This window comes from Phalangium opilio, unplaced genomic scaffold (assembly GCF_054372755.1).
Source record: "Phalangium opilio isolate 3A_F unplaced genomic scaffold, DU_Popi_V2 ptg000043l_1, whole genome shotgun sequence".
NCBI lineage: Eukaryota > Metazoa > Arthropoda > Arachnida > Opiliones > Phalangiidae > Phalangium > Phalangium opilio.
In genome coordinates, this window is record NW_028324167.1 from 5,475,330 (window position 1) to 5,491,649 (window position 16,320).

The 16,320-nt window shown below is 39.0% G+C and overlaps 1 protein-coding gene and 1 long non-coding RNA gene across 2 annotated transcripts; one reads left to right on the plus strand and one right to left on the minus strand.

The window, feature by feature from the left end:
• Window positions 1-3,962: 3,962 nt before the first annotated feature.
• LOC149677910 (uncharacterized) lies at window positions 3,963-4,579 on the plus strand. The gene is made up of 3 exons (XR_016366439.1): window positions 3,963-3,992; window positions 4,064-4,171; window positions 4,502-4,579. It is a non-coding gene; the product is annotated as an uncharacterized LOC149677910 (long non-coding RNA).
• A 4,140-nt stretch (window positions 4,580-8,719) lies between these two features.
• Window positions 8,720-11,800, minus strand: LOC149677911 (uncharacterized). The gene is made up of 2 exons (XM_089837407.1): window positions 11,263-11,800; window positions 8,720-9,707 (listed from the first exon to the last, which is right to left on the minus strand). The coding sequence occupies exons 1-2, from the start codon at window positions 11,798-11,800 to the stop codon at window positions 8,755-8,757; spliced, it is 1,491 nt and encodes a 496-aa protein (XP_089693533.1). The 3' UTR covers window positions 8,720-8,754.
• Between the last annotated feature and the right edge of the window lie 4,520 nt (window positions 11,801-16,320).

Genomic DNA, 16,320 nt, shown 5'->3' on the forward strand with positions numbered 1-16,320 from the left:
GCCCCAAGTGGCCATAAAAGCCTTGGCTATAACTAAGAATAACTACTACGGTTTCTTAGTTTAATTCATACTTTTATTAATCTAAATTAATTACTAAGTGATAATTAAATACCGACTTGTATTTACTACAACTAAAGAATTAAATAATAATTACTAATTAGGATGAAGTCCAATAATAGGGCAAAGCCCTTCGCTCGAGCGAACTACTACATCTTAGTAGTGAAGAAAGAAGACTGACTTAATTATGATAAACAGTCGACGTTTATATAGTACGGGAAAGGTCAGAGGTAACACAGGGTGTTAATCCTCTATGTAACCTTACACCCCTGGAGTAGAAACTCAGGACGTCCCTTAATTAATACGGAAGGTTACAGTGCCAACAATACTATTTTATCTTGCCTCAGGCTGGGATAAATCAAAGAGAGTATAGAGGGGAAGTGGAAAGTGGGGCGAAATTGTTGCCCTTTCTTTTTTATCGCGTAGTGCAGAGGAGTTTCAGTTTATGACGTCAATATTTAGGGCAACAATTATTTTATCATACTTGTGGAGGGTAGGAGCTTCCACTCCTCCCCTTTATTCTCTTTGGTTAAATCATGGATGAAGAAGGCGCCGGAGGAAATTTGTTTTCACGCTATAGGAGCAACTCCCTATCTCAAGGATGGCTTATTCTGTATATGGTCTGTTACAACATCGGTTGTCAGCACGCGCAAAGCTAGGTCTCTATGTAATCTAGCCTTGCGCGTGCTGACAAGAGACAAAAAAACGTCAGAATTTAAAGTATCCACAAGTTACTTTCAAATATGTGTGAAGTTGCCTACAGTCTACGAGCCTACTTCACTTATTTGAAACTAAAAGCCTAGAGGTCCGTGCACTCGAGCAAAAAATCTCGCGGATATTTTAAATCCTGATGTTTTTCATCTCTTGTCAGCACCCACAAAGCTAGGTTGCATAGAAACGTAGATTTTCGCGTGCTGACAACCGATACTGTAACAGAGTATAGGTAGCTAGCTGACAGAATAAGCTGTCGTTCTTTATCCATGCGGGCTACGTGTACAAACAGAAATAACTAATAACGATTTCATTAAACGAAGAAGACAAATTTTAATTTTAAAATAATGGGCGCAAATTAAAAATTATTTTTCCTAAAAACCCAAGGTCCACGTTTTATTCTACGACCCCCATTATTCCCTATTTCCGCTTCTTGGAATCCAACGTAAATTCCATCTGGAGCGGGATACTCTCTTCTTATGCCTAGAACGCAGCAGGCTGGTAAAGGGGTTCTGTTCCCAACACCTAACCTGCCATAGAGCCAAAGGCAAAGGTTTTGGTATCCTTGATACTTCATATTTATATTGGCGATATTGAGTTCTTCTATATCATTATAAATTTCATGACGAATTCGCATGACCAATACCAGCACTGCTGGTTCTAGAAAGAGTAGCCTATAAATTGGGCGGCGCACAATACAGTGGTCTCTGTATCCGCAACAGACATTTTCGGTGGCTGTGGGCATTTCCGCACAATGCCCACATACACACCAGTTTACGGGCGGTGGATTCGGGGGACTCGAACTAGGGGGGACCTCTTGCGGAATCTCCCATTCTGAACACGCGGCCATGGAATGGGTGGCCAGGGGGGTGTCAATTGGTTTGTCGATGTCGGGTTTTATTTTATTTGAAGGTTTGAAGGGGGTAGTTATGTGGTGTATTGATGACGGAAATTTAAATTTTTCCGGTTCTTCGGAAACGTCGTCCACCCTTTCAATCACTGTAAAATTATTTAAATTATTTTTCATCATTAATCGAACAATGGTAGCAATGTTCGAGAACGTTTGACCGAGGGCCTAATCACTGTCATAGTACGTGTACACCGATTACGTTTATTTATTTTAGCACTGTCAAGCGTACGAATCGCGGGTTGCTTACTACGAGTGATTGATCCCTCGGGTATATCGTTGTTATGGTCTCCCACATCCTTGTTAAAATAAAAATTCACTGTTTCATCTAACTCATTTCACTACAAAATATCCTCAAATGAAAGGTATCTGGCCCCTTGAACCCATCATTATAATTTCTTTTCACTCTACCTTCTTCTAAGAGGCCGTCCTGCTCAATCACACGCTGTGCGAGCGCAAACGCAAAGGTTTTTAATTTATCCATCGGCATTGTATTTATTTTATCCTTCAAATTAAAATAATGATTAAATTTAAGACCAGAAACTAAACCAGGCTTTGTACTTTATTTACCCAAAATTGTTCCCTTTTGGAACGCATTAGTCTCTCTGCTTGATCCTCAGAATGATTCAGCTCCTGAATCGCCATATTCATTCTGGGATCTCGCATAGCCATTTCTTTTACTTTTTTCAACTTTTTAGGGGCGGCGGGGCAGCTGACACATTCTTTTTCTTAATTATCTAGAATTGAACCATATTTTTAATCAAAATCGCAATTGATTCGTATATTGGGGGTGGGGTGGGGTTGTACTTACAGGCGTCAAGCTCTTTTTTTCGGTAACCACCGATTCTTCTTCTACACCTAATTCTATTGACGATTCTTCAGAATCGGTTTCCTCGGGCACACATTCAATTGGGGACAAATTAATTTTCGAGGTTTTTTTATGGTACCGCCTGCATTTTGGCATTCCAAAATTTTCCCCCCAAACAACTCCGCAGGAGCATAAATTGGAGCAAAATGCTGCAGCTTTCTTGCAGGGGCACCTGTTCGAATGGCATACAGACCTGCAAGAACAGCATTCGGCCCATGGTTTTTTATTCCTAATTTCTGCCGTAAAATCGAAATCGGACATTTTTAAACTTGAACTTTCTCAGTGAAAAATCAAACCAGGAATAGAATGTTTGGAGACTTGTAGCTATAGTTCAATGCCTATTTTCCAACCCTTTGCAATTGGGAAGACCCGCTTTTTGTACTTATGGGAAGGGGTGTGGCCAGTGTCAATCTCAGCTGCACCATCGCTAATCCTTCAGACTACTTCTCTCATCTTAGATAGATAAACATGGGATGTCAAATTTTGCCCCTCAATTTTGTAACGGCCGGCTACTTCACTCGGCGTATAGACGCTAAAAGCCCCGCATCTACATACTCTCCAACCCTCTATGCCTTTAGGGTGTCCTATTGTCATCTTAGCTGGGGTATTCCTCGTGACCCTGACCTCCCGGACTAGGATGCCATTAGGCACTAATTGGAGTTTCCAAGAATGTACCTAAATTTATGGCTTGATGACTTGGCGGAGAGATGTTAAGAAACTCTCTCCGAATGGTTTTATGACAGGGTTGACTTGGGGGATTCTGTTGTTCCGAATAATAAAAACGAAGAGTCACTCCTACATTCGCTACTTAAAATCGCGCTCGTAGAGAGACTTGCAACGTTACAATTTGACTAATGGTTTCTAATATAACATACTTTATAATAACACGAATATAAATATGTTGGCTTCACAAACAATATATAAATTTTATTTTTATGGAGGTATCAAGAACATTTTATATGCCCAGCTGTCGCGGAATATTGGGAAAATATGCAAAAAAACATGTTTCAAGAAATGGCAGGGAAGCAAGATCTCATAATTGCAGGAGATGGACGAAATGACTCTCCCGGCCATAGTGCCATGTACTGCACATACTCCCTAGCCAATTATGAAACTCGGAAAGTGCTAGCTTTTAACAATAGAGATGTCCGTCATGCTGATGGCAAAAGTCCAAACATGGAAGTTATTGCTTTAAAACTTGCTGCGCAAGAAATTCTTAATTACGGGGATGATTTTAAAATAAAAATTAAAGAACCAGTCACAGATGGGCATTCTTCAATTAAAAAGGAATTAAGTAAGTTGATAAGTCAATGGAATTTAGAATCCATTCTCAAACACCGGTGAAATTGTAGAGAATTGTTGCCAGCCAGGAGCCTTTTTTAATATAAATTGAAGCATTCCCATGACATATGGCACGGAGGAAAAAATATTTTAACAAAAATCATGGAAGTAAGTTAGTTAAAAATAAAATCAGGTTATTATGTTATTATCTAAGCAACGAAGTTCACCCATACTTTTAGGCCTCTCGACAAAAAGGATGTGAACATCTAGCGCATTGGGCACCCCATTTGAGAAACCATTTTTGGTATTCTGCTTTATCCTGTGAAGGCAACTCGCAATTTATGAAAGTATGAAATTATCAAATTCAAAGACTATATTGTTCTTAAAAACGAGGGGCTACTCACTGAGCGTAATCCGTGCACATGTTGTACGCTTGACTGTACGTGCAAGCATTAAAGCGCTTCCCTTAATGGAGATTTTCTAAACGCATTTCGAGAGTGATTAGCCTCTCGCCGAAAAAAAAAGAAAACTCGAGAAAAACATAAAAATATAAAGAGCGGGGGGGAATCCCTAGGGGACTAAAAGAACTTCGAAGTATTCGATGGCTTTTGAACATAAATCTATCACGATAAGTCTTCATCCACAGAAAGTTTTTAAATTTGCCAAAATTATCCTAGGAAATATGGGGAACTGCCTTATTCCATGTGACAAATGTTCACTTCTGGAACATTCCCAAAGCAGATCGATTTGGTTGTGACCATGATGATTTAACTGAGTATCAGTTATCCAGTCATCCATGGTTAAAACAAAAAAGCAATGCTCTTCGTTCCCTTAGAGGATGAGTTTTCAATGAAGAATTTACAAAGAAAATGACTTATTTTTGTAATTTCAGGTTTGTACAGTGTGATTTAATATTTTAATATTTATTTTTAACCAAATATTTGATGCTGTAGGCATACTGGGTTTATAGAAAATTTGCACAGTCTAATGATAATGTATTCACCAAAAAGAATATCCTTAGGGTAAGAAAGAGTGCCTACGAAGAATTAATGTCGTTCGGTTGTTCTTCAAAGTATTTGTTCTAGATTTCAGGGTTACTCTAAGAGAATAACACTTGCTGTAATAGACCACAATTTTCATGTTGGTAGGAAACAAGCAGTTTCGAAAGATGGAACCCTTCGGTTAGACTTCTTGAAGTGACTAATGAAACCTTCTTACTTAAAATTATTGATTTATAATTTTGATAGCGACACTCGACGCTTTAGCAAGCGATCCAAAGTGTGGCATACAGTAAAGGTACTGGAACGAAAAACCTATGGATATATGCCAGAACTTTTAGAGCGAATTTTCCAAAAAAGGGCTATTTTTAAAGTAAGAGTAGTATTATTACTAGTTTTCAGATTGGGGTCGTTCAATATACTTTTCTGTTAAAAGGATAATTTGAAGAAAAAGACTCCTCTTGGATCGGATGATCCGAAAAAAATTCATCCTCATCGAGGAATGGTAGATGCACCAAGCAAGGAGGAATTAAGAGAAAAACACACAAGTCGATTTCAATAAAACACACAGAAAATAATACTACCATAGGAAGCTAAACTTTGATAGTAGCAGTGCTTTATTGAATTTCCCTACATTCCCCTTCACCTGTGAGTGACTAGGGAGTTTGAGAGGAAGGGGCCCCATTGGCGCCATGAAAATTGAAAGAAACGTCTTATCTTATCATGATCTAGTCTTGTCCTTTGAAATATTTGAGGGAAACAACTCCTACTCTTTGGCTTAGCCTTTATTCCTTAGCTCTTGGCATTTCGAACACCCAAAGCCAAAACCCCTATTTTTAGCGACATAGATTGGGTCCAGCAAAAGCCTTTGGCAACACTTCCCAGAAAGGAAAAAAACTCATTTCTTTTGTAAAGCTTTGTGAAAGGCTGAGGGGAATGAGTTAGGAACGTTGGAAATGGGAAATTACCTTCCCAATTTTTTTGGGGGGGGGGGAGTGGAAGGTAGAATTTGTTTTTCTCTCAAAGAGAGATGTTTGGTCAAGATTCCCGACCCAAACATGTAAAAGGGTGACTGATTAGAGAGAACACTGTAAAGGTTTGTCTCATATTTGAATTTTCTGGATTTTTAGGACACAAGATTTGCAGAAGACCTCAGTAACAGTTGGTCTAATTATTTTTAATTCTTTCTTTGGTTGTTTGAGGGGGCTGCTGTTTTGCTAAAAAAAAATTAAACAGGGTTTCAGTTACTTCTTATTGGACTTTTTAGGAATGGTATAAAATCAGCGACAAACAGAAGGGGCGCTGTGTAGAGGCATGGTTACTTGTCTAATTTTTGTTATTTTTTTGCCCTCTAGTATCTTTTCTTCTTAGTTATTGGAGTTTTTAGGAACATGTTATGTTAGCGACGAACCGCATTGGCGCTATGTATAGGTACAGTCTCTTGTGTAATGATTGTTTTTGACCTCGGGTATTACCTTTTTAGTTGAAACTACTCATTAGCGACCAACCGCTCTCTCTCTCCTCTTTGATGAAGCAACCAATAAAACTGACAAATTGGACGGCCTACAAGAAACTGCTGCTACTCGAGGGGCAGTTCTTTTCTTCCATTAATTCTACAACATCGCCTTATTAAATCTGATTACCAATATTACTTTTCTTCCACTGTGTTGATTAAATCATGATCAAATGATTTGATTCTTAAATTCAGATTAATGATGCACTCGGGACCCAAGTGAATTGCCCCTCGGTGCTACTGTAAAGCGATCGTTATCTCGGACAAGTCAAGAGGGCATTCAGATGGATTTCTAAAGGGATTTAGATAGGTATTATTTCTATGGGCGCTGCCATAACCGGTTGGCGGCCTTTAGTTAGGGCCTGGGATTTCCTAGCCTTGACAGACCAACCCTCTGAAAAGAGAGCGAGGGCGGTAATGCCCAAGGTCGTTTAACTTAAATAATGTCCTTTAGTGTACCCAAATTCTCATCCCCCATTCCCTTCCCCTAATGTAATGCTAGAGAGGACTGGTTTGTACAGTGGAAGGCCCACGTTTTCCCAATCCCTTCAAAAATCCAGCGTTCGTGTGAAAGACTCAAACAGGTTGGGGGAGGGAGCTTCAACCACCTCTTCATTGGTGACATGCCATCCTTTTTTCTCGAGTGTTTGAAATTTTGAATCCAAACGGTCGCAAAGCCAACGCTCCTAGTCGCAGCTCGCGGGGTCCAGAATGCCTTTGTCTCATGAGGACAAATAGATGGGTGTATGGTAAGTATCGAATTCCAAATTTCTATTTTTTATATTTTTGAATTATATTTCTAACTCTGTATATACATTGATTTCTACAATATCCAAGTGCACAATTCATAAACAGTTGCCTTTTCTTCTTTGTTCTCCCGAGATTTGTGAAAATAGTGGCCCATTCCTCATAATAATAATTATTTGTTTTGGAGACTGTATTCTAGGAAAACAATACATCTCATTTGTGATGTGTGCTGCTAATTATAATATCTTTAGGGGAAACATCTTTGGGAGTGACCTTCTATGATTGCTGTGTGAGAGGGGTGAGATAGTGAGTGCTAGAGAGAGTGAATATATAAGCTAGATAGTAAGAGACCGACATTTCGCCATGATATGGTATGTTTTCCAACGGTTTTCCATTTTAATATTTTTTGAAACATGCATAAGGGTAAACATCTCTCATGTGTGGGAGACTGGGAGCATATGATTATTGTTCTAGTTTACCGAGAAGCATCTCTACCTCATCAGCTTGGCACAGCAGTGGCGCCGTGTAACGGTACGTAAATTATATAATATTTTTGAATTATTGTTCTAGTTTACGAGAAGCATCTGTACTCCTCGCCTTGGTACAGCAGTGGCGCCGTGTAACGGTACGTAAATTATATAATATTTTTGGATTATTGTTCTAGTTTACCGAGAAGCATCTCTACCATGTCTCTACCTCATCAGCTTGGCACAGCAGTGGCGCCGTGTAACGGTACGTAAATTATATAATATTTTGGAATTATTGTTCTAGTTTACCGAGAAGCATCTTTGAAGCGCTGCCTAGGAATTCCCTATGTCAGTAAGGAGACCACGCACTAAAATCAATAAATTGTGTATGGCCCCCATTGTTGTCTGTTGTGCAGTTATATTCTTTGTGATCCAATCATTTTTAAAATTATGTTAAATGTTTTTGTGAATAAAATATAACTTTCTGGGAAAAACAAATGTTTCCTTCATACTTAGGAACTGTTTCCTTTTGCCTTATTAATAAAGGCAGAAGTACTTCTGAGAAAGGGTATCATATTGTATTCTAAAGAATAATCCAAATAAAGTCGCCTAGTAGGAATTTAAATTTTCACCAAGTCAGAAATGCAACTAGGCCTATATGTCATTCTCAACCTATCCTAAAATATCCCTAATTTCCACAGACTTTATTGGATTGCTTTTAGTCACTGAGGCTGATGTATCAAAAGCTAAAGGTTTTACATTGTTAATGGGGCTCCACAAATATACATAATGAGAACAAAGCAAATACTGATAACATCTAGTTTGTACTCTTAATCTATTTGGTCATCACGCAACGTCAATTTATTATCTATACAGATGGCGCCACAGTGCAAAAATAACTTAGTATGAAGACTAATAACTACCATGGACTAACCAGTAATGCCAAAATCTAGCGCTTAGTCTTTGGAAATTGGAATGCCATTAGATAGCAGCACAATTTGGACCAATTTTTATGGGTGAAGGGTAGGGGTAGGGTTTTAGGGGCGCATTCCCCTTTTTAAGCCTTGGCCATATTTAGTAAACGTATTAAAATGATTGTTAGGCTTAGCTGAAATTCGATTGAGAAAAAGAAAACCTTTCAACAACAACGAGTATTGGATATTTAGTATAGAATGTTGCTATATTTATGGCGATAAACTCGCACACTAATTACATTTGAAGCGTTTTTCACCACTGTGAATACGTTGATGTGCGACTAAACTACTCTTCCACGTGCTTGCAAAGTCACACTGATCACATACGAAGGGTTTTTCACCGCCATGAATGCGTTGATGCGCGATCAAATTACCCTTCTGCGTGCTTGAAAAGTCACACTGATCACACTTGAACAGTTTTTCACTACCATGAATACGTTGATGAACGATCAAATTACTCTTCTGCGTGCTTGCATAGTCACACTGATCACACTTGAAGGGTTTTTCACCACTGTGAATACGTTGATGTGCGACTAAACTACTCTTCTGCGTGCTTGCATAGTCACACTGATCACATACGAAGGGTTTTTCACCTCTGTGAATGCGTTGATGCGCGATCAAATTACCCTTCTGCGTGCTTGAAAAGTCACACTGATCACATACGAAGGGTTTTTCACCACTGTGAATACGTTGATGCGCGATCAAATTACACTTCTGCGCGAATCCATAGTCACACTGATCACACTTGAACAGTTTTTCACCACTGTGAATACGTTGATGTGCGACTAAACTACTCTTCTGCGTGCTTGCATAGTCACACTGATCACATACGAAGGGTTTTTCACCTCTGTGAATGCGTTGATGCGCGATCAAATTACCCTTCTGCGTGCTTGAAAAGTCACACTGATCACATACGAAGGGTTTTTCACCACTGTGAATACGTTGATGCGCGATCAAATTACACTTCTGCGCGAATCCATAGTCACACTGATCACACTTGAACAGTTTTTCACCGCCATGAATGCGTTTATGTTTGATGAAATCGTTCTTATCCTTGCAAGAATAGCCACATTGTTCACATTTGAAGCCCTTTTCTTCTTTACCCATTCTAATACGACGTTGTAGAGCCTTTTTATATTCAGTTGAATATTTGAAGCCCTTTTTACGTTTCTTCTTCAATTTCCCTACAAAAAATATAAACCATAAACATCACCTTCTCAAAATAATTTTTGTTCAATCGTTTTAACTTATTGCGAGATCTAACTTATGTTTAAGAATGTAGGACTGATTTAATTACTAAAATAAGAGGTTCAAAATTTTTATGACATTTGTTGTAAGTTCCTCCATGTGGAGGTTAGACAGTTCCCGTAATCTTACCCCTAACGATTATAATGGAGTTGCAGACTTGCAGGCAATCATTTGATGATGAATAGCGAAATTCCGTGAACATTTAGCCCCCCCCTCCCCAAAAAATAATCCGTAAACCCTACCAAAAAATTGCAGTTAGCAACGTAAAATTCTGTAGCAATATATAAAAATTTTTAAACATCAAACAGTAAAATTTTGAAGAAAAAAATCAGATGGAGACAAGTAAAATGTTTCATGTTCTTTCGAAGGGAGTCCCAGTAGTGTGTTCTAAAAGCTAACCACAACTAAAAATAAACCTAAGACGAGTGAAAATCCTACATAATCGGTTCCGTAGTCTTTATACATAAAAGGTTGTATATCTTTAAAATACGAATAATTTCACGTTGACACAAATTTACTAATAGTTTTAAAGGTCTACACATTTTCCAATGAACCCATTATTCAATTTTTTATATTAAGTTCTTATAATAACTAGTTCGCCCAGATTTAGCCCCCCCCCCCAAATTTCAAACCCTAGCGACGCTACTGCTTTGCTCTCAAAATATTCAACGGGTTTTTAGGGAATCAAACGCTAGGTGACGCTGCATGATGACAAGTTACCCCTTTAATTCGTCCTCGCACCCCCTCTCTATTGTCAAAGTATTTTTGGCTGAAATAAGTACCAGCGATGATAAGAAAAGAGTGAAGACCCTTGGGAAAGTCTCATTATTCAAGAGGCTGAAAGGTCGTTAAGTGCTACAATTCAAATATACGTTACGTAGAATCTTAAAAATAACATAAAAAGTGTGAACGTTTTGTCCAACAAATTTAAATATGTTCCATATAGGACGTAAATGAAGTTTTTTTTTGGCTGTGTAGTCTTCAAATCCATTCTATTTACAGATGCTTTTACCAAGTCAAGAACGTTCATCCTAAGGCACATTGATGATCACGAACAAGGGTTTTTCCCCCCCATTTGTAAAGGGCTTGTTGTTTGACCAAATTAATTTTCAGTGTGCTTGCAAAGAAACACTAATCACAGTTGAAGATTTTTTTCCTGGTTCGCGTTTTAATGTGACGTTATGGATTTCATCCATACTATTTTGAATTAATATAACCCAAGATTAGTGTTCATCTAAGTTTAAAGCGGAATTAGATCCTAAAACTGAACACTGATTTTCCGGCAGGGAGTTCGTGTCTCCCACATTCGCGATTTTTGAAAGATGAAAAAAAAAAATACATTCGGATTTTACTAAGCAAATTGAGAGCGATCTCAGAGCATTCAAATGGAATACGCGACTAGACTTTATACCGAGAAGTCGGAAATAGTTGCTTAGAAATATGACTTCTCAATCTGGGTACTCAACACTATAAAAGCTTAAAATGACTTACCTGCATTTTCCGAAGGAGGCGATGAGGTTTTACCTTCTGGAATATTTGGAGCGACATCTTCTAATGTCTCCGAGTTGTACACCGAACAATTATTTTCAACTGCAATTGGAACTCCGGGTAAATCGCTTTCCATAGAGACGGAGGTCAATTCTGATAGTTCATTTGGGTTACGTTCTAGTTTAGGAACACACACTGGCACACACAATGAGCTCGGATCGACAAACAGTTCCACACTTTGATTTTGTCTATCACTATCCTTCGCATCTGTCAAGGCGATTTTGGCTTGGTTATCAAGATCGTTTTCTAGGACTCTTTCTAGTGAATCGCCTTCGACATTTGCATCAAGAGAAAGATCCAAATGTTTCTCGGTTTCAACATTCAATTCAGGAACACGAAATTTCTTCGATTGAGTTGAATTATCCTCAGTGTCCCCCTCTGTCGAGACACTTTGCGATTTATGATAAGAATCGTTAATGGTAATATTGTTTTCAAGAGGTTCCCGTGGCAAATCGCTTTCCGTGTTTGTGTCAGGAGACATTTCGAATGGGTTTTCAACCTTAATTTTAGGTGAAGGCGCACTTTGAGGCAAACTGTCACTGTATTTCAGTTTAAGGACGCATTAGGCCAGGACAGATAGGCCAAAAAAGGGCTTTACCTAGAACATTTGAACATAAAGATGAAAATTGGTACATGTGTTGTTTTTGACCCAAAAAAAATTATACTAAAAGTCCCCTGCTGTAGAGCGCGAGCTTTCGCCGCCATCTTGGAAAATGGCCGCCGGTAATGCTAGCTACAATGTATTCCACGTTCTTCTTCAAAAATTATAAAAATTGGTACACATTATGAGTGGAACCACATGAACATCATGGCAAAATTTTACAGCTCTGTGTTCAATAGTTTGGTCACCATATTGGAAAATGGCCGCCGTGAATGCTAGGTACAGTTTATTTCACCAAGTTGTTGGAAAATTATGAAAATTGATAGGCATTATAATCAGAGCTGTGCGAACCTCATAGTAAAATATTGAAGTCATTCATGAGGTAGTTTGGCCGCCATGTTGGAAAATGGCCACCGGGAATGTCATTTAGATACAGTATATTCTGTTAAAATGATAAAAATTGGTTGAAGACCGTCTAAACATCATACTTTAACATTGAAGACGTGCTACTGATAGTTTGGGCGCCATCTTGGAAAATGACTACTTGAAATGCCAAAAATATTACCGATATATAAATTTTTTCGATATTTCTTTATTGAGTAGATGATTTTCATGAACGTATTAAACGCCATAAAAATAACTATTTTCGAGTCTTAATTATCGACCCATCTTAAAAATGGTCGCTGAAATATTACTATCCTAAAATCTGGAAAAAACTGAAGGAAAGCCATATTACTCGGATTTTGGTTAGGGAAAACTGTTTCATATGAGGTATATACATTCTTGTGCCGTTAAGGATTAGATTTAAGACGCATTTTTTACATTTCGTTCATGTTGCTCGTCATCGTGAAGACTTTATATTACGGCTAATACCTTGACAATGCCCACACATTGCTCAACAAGCTATTACCGATCGTCTACATTCACAGTTCTTTATACAAAATGTTCTGTAGACTGCAGGTCCAAATAATGAGTCTTATAAGTTCATCTGGTGCCGGAATGAGAATGGTGTGAATGGGTCTTCGAATTTCACGATCGCGAACCTATCCCCACTGTTCGGGATTAAATCGTTTCCTAACTTTTGTTGGACTTGAAGATACGCTCCGAAAAAATGTAGTTTTGCGGCGTCGGTTGTTGGATGGAGCTTGGCGAGATCAAATGAGGACTTGACAGTATGTGTGGCAACGGTTCCATTATACGTGTAATATCTACATGGTTGAAGCGAGACGTGTCAATTATAACCCTAAAAAAAGTGAAAAGAAATCTCTCATCGGCAGCAGCTATGGCTTCCTTAGATGCAATATGGTCATTAAAAAAGCACAACGAGTTTGAAAGAGGTTGATTATCTGTCATTACTTTAAACCACGCATTATCATAACCACACCCAGTTAGAGCACGTAAATGAAAGAAGTGTTCTCTAAACCTTTCTATCTCAAAGGAATTGTGCGGACGGGGCCCCAGTTCGGTGTGACGGTTCGGGAGTTCCTTGGGTTCTCCCTTGCATCAGACCGTTCCTTGCCCCATTCCGTGAAGGTTTGGCTGGGCCGCTTCGCCCCCGCTAAGGTGTTGCCTTGGCTCGCCCCCGCTATTGGTAACCCTCTAGGGGTCGCGGATACACTATTTGCTTGGGCCCTATGGCAGTGTTGTGCTTGGAGAGAACTCCCCCGTCCCCTCGAGTCTTCTGCTGCCTTAAGCCTTCCCTGTCACGGACCACCTACTGACTGGGCTTGCCGCTGACGGTGTCCAGCTTCTGTCACCTGCTCAAGTGGCGTTTGTCGCTCCCACTGGCCGATCCCGTGTGCCATGACGCCGGTTCCGCAGGTTCAATTTAGAATATGATGGCGAGGGGCGCTGATAAGGCCCCAGCTATGTGTAGCGCCTAGTCAAGGATTGTGACATGGAATTATTATGAAAAATCTTCAGGATGACGATGAATATGTATGAAATGCTAGAGATCTGTCTAAATTCTAATCTTAAAAAACAGTAGAATGTATAAACCCCATATTAAATCATATTCTCTAATCAACATGTTGAGAATAACAGCTTAGAATAACTTTTCTTTCTTTCAGAATTTAGCACAATGATTTTCACGTGGCCATTTTTAAAGATGGCGTCGATAATTTCGACTTCGAGATATCAATTTTTTGTTGCTTATTACGTTAATGAAAATCATCTATTCCAAAAAGGAATTTCAAAGAGATATATATATATTTGAAATATATTTAGCATTTCCAGCAGACATTTTCGAAGATGGCGCCCAAACTATCAGTATCACGTCTTCAATATTCAATTGTGATGTTTAAACGGTCTTCAACATAATTATTACCAATTTTCATAATTATTGAACCATATACTGTATCTTTATGATATTGATGGCGACCATTTTCCAACATGGCGACCAAACTATCTGATTAATGGCTTCAATATTTTACTATGAGGTTCACACAGCTCCAATTGTAATACCTAGCAATTTTCATAATTTTCCAATAACATGGTGAAATATACTGTACCCAGCATTGACGGCGGCCATTTTCCAATATGGCGACCAAACTATTGAACACAGAGCTGAAAAATTTTGCCATGATGTTCATGTGGTTCCAATCGTAATGTGTACCAATTTTCATAATTTTTGAAGAAGAACGTGGAATAAATTGTAGCTGGCATTCCCGGCGGCCATTTTCCAAGATGGCGGCGAAAGCTCGCGCTCTACAGCAGGGGACTTTTAGTATATTTTTTGTTGGGTCAAAAACAACACATGTACCAATTTTGATCTTTATGGTCAAATGTTCTAGGTCAAACCCTAAAAGTCTTGGGCTATTTTCACCCTCTTCTGACAAAGCTTAAAAAGTACTTCAATACGTCAGAGTTAAGTCGAGATGCTATTTGCGAGGATGAAATTCAGAGGCCAAACGTGCAAGCTTTACTTTCAATTAAAAACGACAATTTTTGGAAATTTCTTTATTTCGGCGTAAAAAAAATAATTAAATTGAAGGAAAAAGGTCTTCAACGTCATATTAAAGTAGTTGCCCAAAATGAGACCCATTGGCGCTGATGCATGCCTGAGCCCGACGTCTAAAAGACCCTGGCACACTGTTTAGCATTTCCGGATTTGCTCGAATGTTCGCCGTAGCATGTTGAATGCGCTCCCAAAGAACGTCTCTTGTTGGCACGGTGAAAAGTAAACCATGGCTTTCATGGTTCCCCACAAGAAAAAATCCAGTGGATTTAATTCTGGAGAACGGGGAGGCTACAGCACTGGTCCAGCTCGTCCTATGCATCATCCTGGATATTGCTCGTTAAGAAATTCCTGAACCGCACGACTGTAGTGCGCAGGAGCACCATCCTGCAGGATCCACATGCGTGCTCGGGTAGCCAAAGGAACATCTTCCAATAGTAAAGGTGGATCTTGACGAAGAAATTCTAAATACGCCTCACCAGTTAGACGTGGTGGATGCATAAATGGACCAACAAGATTTCCTGTATTACTTGTTACGGGCATTTGGTTTCACCACTATTAAAGGATGCACATCGTGGGGGTACTCACTCACGTTTTCATTCGTGACACTATACTATAATTATGACAGAAGTAAAACAATTGAAGTAATCATTTTAAAACAGAGATAGTGCATCGAGGGGCTAACCACTCAATTTTTATGTACGCCTGTTTAGTACGGTACGATGTAGCTACCCTTGGGTCGTCTTGTATAAATAGTAATAGACGACTAATATTACCTATTGGAAGTTCATCGTCTTGTGTTACATTCTCGCTGTCTGATTCATCCAAATCTTTTTTTCGGCGAACGTACAAAATGTCTTTACCCCAGATTCGATGAATAACATCACCACTTAATTCGACTCCAGAAGACAAATTTGGGATAACTAAGGACGATCTGAAGATTTTAAAAACACGATTCTGACACTAAAAATGATTTTGAAGAAATAATTTTTAGATGAAACCTAAAATCAAGGAGTAATATTTTTTTTTGAGTTGCCCGGAATGTCAGGCAAAACTACACGGCAACAAACCTTTCGTAATAGATTTAGCAAGGGAAGTAGGAAGTGCCATACTCATTCAGTCTCACTGTCAGGAGCAGATGACAAAGGAGTCTCGGACGCTAGCTTCCACAATATAGAGGGCAATGGCACCCGCGTACGTCACAGCTGTAGCGGTATCGTTTGCCATAGACGCGCTATCAGACATTATAGCAGACGATGCTTTTGGTGGATTATATCTGGCACCAAAGTCTGCTGGGAATTTGTTTTGTAATAACGGACTAATGGTGGCTACTGAGGTTCGTCTTATCCGATCGCGACATAAATATACACAATATAATTACTTTATTCAAACAGCTGTAACCGTTGGTATTAAGATAAAAATTAAGACTAGGCCTACATTTTGT